Below are 8,335 nucleotides of genomic sequence, written 5' to 3' on the forward strand. Positions count from 1 at the left end.
TTAATATTGCCAAAACTACCTCAATGGCTGATAGGTACCTATTATTTATCTAATGATTTTGACATCATGTGGAAAGATGAATGACTTTTTTTTTTTAAAGATTTTATTTATTTATTTGAGAGAGAGAGAATGAGAGAGAGCACATGAGAGGGGGGAGGGTCAGAGGGAGAAGCAGACTCCCTGCCGAGCAGGGAGCCCGATGCGGGACTCGATCCAGGGACTCCAGGATCATGACCTGAGCCAAAGGCAGTCGCTTAACCAACTGAGCCACCCAGGCGCCCAAGATGAATGACTTTTGATTGCTAGCTTTTTTGGCCTAAAACTAAGCTGTTGCAGATGTCACCTGTGAGTTGGGTATTCCATAACCATGGCTTGTCACTTAACCCTCCCCTCTGTGTGTTCTTTCCCAAGCACCATATGTAAAGGTGTATCTGTTGGATAATGGAGTCTGCATAGCCAAAAAGAAAACAAAAGTGGCAAGAAAAACACTGGAACCCCTTTACCAACAGCTATTATCTTTCGAAGAAAGTCCCCAAGGGAAGGTTTTACAGGTATTTACTGAATGGTTTTTCCCTTACATAAGAAAGTATTTTTGTGGACTCAGACCTTGGACCCACATGTCTTACCGCATTCTCTTCCGTTGCTCACAGCTGAAATTCTTGGGAAACGTCAAAGCAGTGGCCAATGCTACCAAGCCGCGGACACTGTTGTTTCCTTTCCAGTGAACTAGAGACTTGCCAACCCCCATCACACACAGACTCCAGTCTCCGGGGACTGCTTAGGATCTTAACACTCCAGTACACTTGTCCTCATGGATCTTTGGATTCTAGTAGATAAAGACCACTATCCCAGCAATTAAAACACAACTATTTAACTTGATGTTTGATGATAGCACATTAACCGAATGTATTTTAGTTTGCAAGTTTCCATATACATAACTATACTGACCTCCGTCTCCTTTTATTGTGCCAACAGATCATTGTCTGGGGAGATTATGGCCGCATGGATCACAAATCCTTTATGGGAGTGGCCCAGATACTTTTAGACGAACTGGAGCTGTCCAATATGGTGATTGGATGGTTCAAACTTTTCCCCCCGTCCTCCCTAGTAGATCCAACCTTGGCCCCTCTGACAAGAAGAGCTTCCCAATCCTCTCTGGAAAGTTCCACCGGACCTTCTTACTCTCGTTCATAGCAGCTGTAAAACTGTTGTCATAGCAACCAGCGTTACAAAAAAAAAAAAAAAAAAAAAAAACCACAGGTCGCAAACCCTGGTAAAACTGCATGCTTAATTTTGTTTCTTCTGAGCCTGTTTCTAGGGATACAAAGCGATCCTGTGTTTTCAGAGGAAGTTGCACACATTGTGCCCTAATGATGGCCCTCAGGTGAAAGAGCAGAGTTATGAAGAACTATCAGGTTTGGAGTTCAATAACACTCGAGTTTTGGTCCAATCTGAAGCCATGGATTAATCTCAAAGAATCAGTCAGTTTCATGCAACAAAAGCCCTTTTCAATGGCACCTTTCTATTTTTATCATTCCTTTTCTTCATTTCTCTGACCCCAAAGCCCTGTTATGCCACAGAAAGGAGCTATACAGTCATTAAGCCATGTTACGAGTCAAGGAGTGAAGTCCTAGGAAGCATCAGGTGAAAAGCAGGAGACCAAAGAAGTGGTCCGGGACAGATGTCAGCCCTCCTCTGCACAGTGACCAGGAGCAGCCTGTCCAGTGTGAGCAGTGGCAGACTTCAGAGCTCCAGCAGGCATACCATTCACTAAGGCCACGATGTGTCGGACTCTGAAAAACAAAATTCTGTGGCTACACTGTACTGAATGAAATTAAAGAAACTTTTTTTTGCATGGACACAGATTAGCTGAATACTTAAATTATTTTCTTGGGGCTGCAACTTGCAAAAAAAAAAAAGAATAAAAATCAGCCATTTTCAACAATTTATATTATTTTTAAAAATAAATTTCACTATTGCATGGTTTTAAAAGAGGGAGAGAATGCAACAGGGTGGTACAAAGACACACCATGTTTATTCTTTAATCATAGTCTGTGTTTTGGCAGACATTACAAATGAGAATACTTTCTAGAAGATACTTAAAATTCTCTTTATGTGACAAATAAGCATACTATATTCAATTTATTTCCATGTTAAATATACAAATCTTATGAAGTTCAATATGTGCAAATTGTTCACATCTTTCCTCCTCTTCTCTGTCTCACTTTTCCTGTTTCGTCTTTTAATCTTTTATTTTCTTTCTCCCTACCAGAGTGAATATTATACTAAAAGATGACAAGTTTTTGATCTGATACTCCTTATACCCCATGTTGATTCAGAGCTGTAGATGCTTCTGAATTTATGAATTTCTCAAGGGGGAAAAAAAAACTAAGCTTTCTCTATTTCAAGCATGTTGAAAAGGATTTTGCAACATGACTTGGGAGTACATTAAAGTAAGTCAGCACGTATTTGATAAAGAAGATATTTGAACTTTTGCAATTTATTGTTCAGTGCATGGTACTTTTCTTTTCACCTTCAAAGTTCAGTTTACAGGAAAATCCTAAAATCATGTGGCCATTGTAATGTCTAACAAATTTGTTTTTAGCACCAGCATTATTCATACAGGGGTTAAAGTATTATTTCTAGAAGGTCTTAGGTTTTGTTTTTTAATTAATTATAGCAATTTCGTTAGCCAATTTCCATTTACTATGTGAATAGAAAAACACTGCTAAAAATTTGGAGCCTGAAACACAGGGCTGTTTATTAATTCATTTTTCTGTAGTAAAATACAATTTTTCACAAATTATATTTCTAAAGAAATATAGTCAACATAAATATGCAACAAATAATTTTAAAGCTCCAATTTTTAGGTGACTCAAAGAAAGTCAATCTGCCTATTAATAGTTCTTTGATGCCATCACCCAAAAGTCTACACCCCAAATCCCCAAAGGTCAAACCCCTGCCTTTGGTTTTACAGATAGTTATACCATTGGGTGGTGCTGCAAGGTCAAGTTTCTCTTAAGTTCCCCTGTTAAGAGGAAAAGTCACTGGTTAATGTAATAAAGCCACCCATACTTTCTGTTTCTTTATGTACACTTTGATAACACATTTTTACAGGTTGATTTTAATGCAGCAACTTTTGAAATCCACATACATACCATTTAAGGCCATGCACAAAAATTGCTTTCTTCTTTCTTCTTTTTTTTTTTTTTTTCCTTTTTAAATTCCATGCTGACCATTAAAAACTATCATGCTTGATATGGTGCAAAAGTTAAAATGAGTATCACTAAAAATGCCTTCTCTTTATGTGGTGCAATATGAAATACACTGAGACTGTGTCTTGACCTTCTGAGATCTACGATGGGCCCAGGTAAAGTTGTCCAAAGAACGAATAAAACTTTATGGAAATAATTTAGACACTTGTGTACCAGCAACAGCTGATTTAATAGACCTATAGTGTCTATACTCTCCCTTAGAATAAATGTTTACCATTTTCCTGATACTAAGATGCAGTCACATACTCTTTTGTGCATATTCCTATATAAATTATTTCTAATTTTAATAAGAAGGACATGACTGTATGGAATATTTGTACATACTTGTCATTATGCAGTATTTATTTTAAAAGTTGGTGTTTTTTTTTTTTTTAATTTTCAAATGTCTGCACCTCGACTTGTGGTTTAGTCATGTAAATAGCACTATTCCAGTGACCATTGCTGCTCTGGACCATTGCTGTACATAGTATGTTTTAAAAGTAAAGGGAATTCCGGTTGGTAAAAAAAAAAAGGGCAGATTAGTCCTGTAATGAACACCAACTAATGTAAATCAAATTCATTCTGGTGATGGTATTTAACACTTTAAATAAAACATTTTCTTTACAGACGTTGTATGCATGGCTTCCTCTGACTTCTCTTCTCCCCATCCCCAAGCTTCCTGCAGCTTTCCCTGAGCTCACGCATCGTTTCAAAACAGTGAAATAATCATCTTTTCTTACTTCTCTGTGACAGAAGCAGCCTGCTGGTCTTAGCAAATAGGCCTCAGTAGAGAGTGTTTTCAAAGTGCCAAAGGATCTCTGCTCACATCATTAAAAGTTGCTGCTTTTCAAAAAGGTGGTGATTCTGTGCGGGGTGGAGGCAGATTGGTATTCTGGATTGAGGTGCTTTCTGTTAAGTGACTCAGCAGCTCACATAGTCTCTGAGCGAACTGAGTGAGATTTCTGAGTCAGTGTCACCTCCATGGATAGCAGAGTTCCAGAGAACCCCACGCAGACTCTGCCATTTCCTGGGTGAAGTGGGTTTTGTGCTGCCGTGTCAGTTCAGCTTTGTTGGGGTGAGGAGGGTGCCTTTGCAGCTGGGGAGACACTTGTGCTAACGTGATGGGTAACAACCTGTCCAAAGACTGGCTTCCCTCCTGGGGCTCTGGGTGGGAGGGTTTCTCCATCTCTTGCTAGGGCAGTTCCTCAAACTGGGAAAAAAAAAAAAAAAAAAACCAGCAAAGTTCTGATGGAAGTCTTCCCTGGCTCTAAATTTGAAAGGGAGCTTAGTTATTTCAAATCCAAACCTAGTCTTCTCTCCATTCTTGGAAACCGCCATTTCTTCCATTTCCAAGGACTCCATTTTGGCTCCGTCCTCCATGCCTATCCCAGATTACTTTTCATTATTCAATATACACCTCCTACTCCAATGAACTGTTTCTTTGCTGTTCACACACTCCTATTATAACCATGCCCTTGCCTTTCTTATATGCCTTCTCCCGAAAAGCCCTTCTACTTCCTCAGAAATGATCCACGCTGGTCCCTCCCTGCAACTCCCTGCTCAGGATGGAGCTCTTGAGCAGTTCCTGACTGAACCTGAACAACAGGACTGCTGTTGAGGGCAACACCTTCAATTTCCCAGGAACTCCTGATTGAGGCGCCACATGCAGCAGTAAAGGACATGGGGGTCACTCTTGTAGGGGCTGACAGAGGAATGGTCGAAAAGTCACCAAAGCTGCCTGCCCGTACTGACTTACTCCCAAAAGTGTAAGTGACTGACTTCTACATCACAAACCAGTTTGGGTTGTTTTTCTTTTAAATTATACGCTACTGACTGGTTCCTGACTCTGCCAGTTATTTACTATTCCCCTTTGACAATGTCATTTATTTTTGTTTTGTTTTGTTTTTAAAGATTTTTATTTATTTGACAGAGAGAGAGCACAAGTAGGCAGAGCGGCAGGCAGAGGGAGAGGGAGAAGCAGGCTCTCCGCTGAGCAGGAAGCCCGATGTGGGGCTCGATCCCAGGACCCTGGGATCATGACCTGAGCTGAAGGTAGCCGCTTAACCGACTGAGCCACCCAGATGCCCGGACAATGTCATTTATATTCTCTGAGTCTCAGTAGCCACCACTGCAAGATGGGAAAAGTAAAGCTACTCAGTACATTGGGTTTTCATAGGGATTAAATAAAATACTGTGTATAGAACGCACAGCACCACGAGTGGTATAAAGTCAGTGCTAACTATTACGAGCATAAATAATTGATTGGAAGGTCTTAAAAACCATTTCGTTCTTTGCTGGTCTGTCTCATCGAAGGTACAAGTCCTCCTAAGGAGACACATTATTTTCTCTGGATCCTCCGGGCCAAGCTGGATTGGAAGGTAGCCCCACTGAGCTCCCTGCAGACCATGTCTGATCTTCCCTAAAGAAGAATGTGCCCCCAGTGGGTTCAGTCATCTATCATCAGGGCTGCATAAAAGAAAGACCCCAGCAAGAAATCTCAGCAAAGCAGCTCAGGGCCTCCTCAGAAGGGAGCAGCTAGCAGACAGAGTTGGGCAGTCATCCAAATGATAGGACCTTAACAATACCCTGGGAGAGTTCACAGCACATGGGCTGGCTCTCTGTCCTGGAAAGTCAGTGATGGGAGAGCAAATCCCAGCTCTTGGAAGATAACATGACACGGGAGCAGGGTGACCTCAGAATCCTCATAGACGGATCCCTGAGTTCCTTATCATACACCTTCTCTGATTGTTTCCTAGGCAAGAAATAGGTCAGGCTCTTCTCTGCTTCTCACCTCTGGAGTCTGGGCTCCCTTCTTGTCATAGGTCTGGCTGGTGGGCTGCTGGGGACAACAGACTTTTTGGGTGCTCAGCCAAAGACAATGAGCACCCCTACAGACTACATAGGGGCCCTGGTGATATACTGGGGTACCCAAACCCTGACCCTAATGACTTGGGCCCTATCTGGGAGTGATGAACAGCATGGCAGCAAGACAAACCTAAGCCTTTCTTAGCAAATTTCAAGCTCTTGCTGGAGAAATTTTGGAAATGTGTATGTGTTGCCTACTTCATTCTTGACTTATTATAGCCAAGAACTTTGTGTGCTGACAGACAAAAAAAAAAAACAAAAACAGTGCTTTGGTGGTAAGGGGGAATAGGATCGGGGATTGACTCATCCTGAATATTCTGAGATCTGACAAGTGCTGAGCTCTCAAAGTTGACAATCTAGCCAACATTTAGGTACCAACTTGGTGCCTGCCTGAATACTTAGAGAAATAATCCCAAACTCACAAAATCAAAAATCTAGTTCTTCAGCCTTCTCAGAAGAAGTGATAAGGTATAACAGAGTCTCAGGTCTTAAAATTATCTAAGAGACAGGCTCTTCAAATATCCAGGAATCATTTCTCTTCCAAATGGATGGGTCCTCGATCTCCAGATACTAATAGGCACATCTTTTCTGTCTTCTATCTTTTCTATTGTCATAATAAATCTCATTTCGGTTCTCAGGTGTAAATACTGTGACTCTTCATTCAAAGTTGAACCTCAAACCCTATCACTCATTTTTTTGTGGTACCAAAGAGGAAATGGGGGGGGGTGGGAGGAGAAAGAGGGAATGAAGAGCATGGGAAAGGAGGGGACTGGGAAAGAAAAGGCCCCCAAACTACTTAGCCCTTAATGAGATTTGATGTTTTCCCTGTCTAGAATGTGGTGCATTTTCTCACACCCAGCTGGAGCAAGGCAGGTGACTGGGTGAATGCAAATGAGCACCAGGAACAAAATGGAAACAGAAATAAACACTTGGAGGCTTCTTTTAATGATAGACTTATATCCAGGGTCTTGCTGGAGAGCTGAGTGTGCCTTGAATGTGAAGAAGGGTCATGGCTTTTAAGAGGACACTCGGAGCAGAGAGAGCCACACCAGTGGGCTGGAGTTAAGTCTAAGGGACATAAACCGCGCGCACAGAGAGCAGGACCACGGCGGCGCGGGGATGGAAAGGTCTTCCTCCTAGAACCCGATAAGACGCAGCGGGAATACCTTGAGGCTCCCACAATATGTCTGTTATTTTCCTTTCTCTTCCTTTAATATGGAAATATCAGAGTACTAGTCTGCCTAGCCAGATCTTTTTCTTTTTCTTTTTTTTTAAGGTTTTATTTATTTATTTAAAAGATAGAGTGTGTGCGCATGCACGAGAGGGTGGGGCAGAGGAAGAGCGAGAAGCAGTCTCCCCAATGAGCAGGGAGCCCAATGACCTGAGCTGAAGGCAGAAGCTTAACCGACTGAGCCACCCAGGTGCCCCCAGATGTCTTTTTCTTATCTGCTGGGCTGGGCAGTTTATCAGCTGCATTTCAAACACAGGATTTTGCACTTATGAAACAGGTTCTCAGGACATGAAACAAGGTGGGGCTCAGGGGTCCTAGAACATGAGGGTAGGCACCAGCAAGCAGCAGTCCTGGCGGGAGACTTCAGATTGCAAGAATTTTCCAGGTCTTGGCATCCCAGTGCTCAAACTCTGCTGGTAGCCACTTGCTCTTTCTCCCCTGTATAGTTGGTCTTCTTAATAAAGAAAACCCTGAACAATATACTGCAAGACAGTATGTTCTCCATATTTTATTTCTTTTTTAAACATGGTTTTATATATATATATATATTGAATTCTGTTCAAGCACTAGTAACGTCATGGTGTGCAAGACATCATTCCAGACTCCCAAAAGGCCTCCCTGAATATGACCAGAGTGTATGCTTCTATAGCTAAAACATGTCTGCTGTTCGATAAGTTATGCTAGACAGGAACATAGAGAAAGAATTGGTTAATTTTCTTTAGGAAGGTTGCCTGAAGGAGGTGAGCTTTTCCATCTACTGCTGTCTTACTCTGTTTCAAAACGCTTACTCTCCTGCCACGGAGACACGTAATGGCCACTTCAAAGAACTGCGGGGGTTGAAATGGCAAAAGAAATGACCACTTCCAAATCCACTGAGTATATAATAAGTACTCAACCAAAGTTATTTCTTGTATTAACCAGGAACTGTGTTCAGCATAGGTAAGAGAGTCCACAGTGAAAGTAGTTTGTTTTTTCTTCAAGGTTG

The 8,335-nt window shown here is 41.7% G+C and overlaps 1 protein-coding gene across 39 annotated transcripts in view; it reads left to right on the forward strand.

The window, feature by feature from the left end:
* Positions 1-1,234, forward strand: part of RIMS2 (regulating synaptic membrane exocytosis 2) — a 595,628-nt gene extending 594,394 nt beyond the window's left edge. For 38 of the 39 annotated variants that reach the window (XM_044914274.1, XM_021688308.2, XM_044914276.1 and 35 more), the window contains 2 exons: positions 412-551; positions 976-1,194. In XM_044914274.1, the coding sequence (XP_044770209.1) occupies positions 412-551; positions 976-1,194 (359 nt within the window). Of the gene's footprint in view, positions 1-411; positions 552-975 lie in introns of all 39 variants that reach the window. The other variant, XM_021688297.1, reaches the window with a different exon arrangement.
* Positions 1,235-8,335: the final 7,101 nt, after the last annotated feature.

The sequence above is a fragment of the Neomonachus schauinslandi genome, chromosome 4, assembly GCF_002201575.2.
Source record: "Neomonachus schauinslandi chromosome 4, ASM220157v2, whole genome shotgun sequence".
In the NCBI taxonomy this organism is placed as follows: Eukaryota; Metazoa; Chordata; class Mammalia; order Carnivora; family Phocidae; genus Neomonachus; species Neomonachus schauinslandi.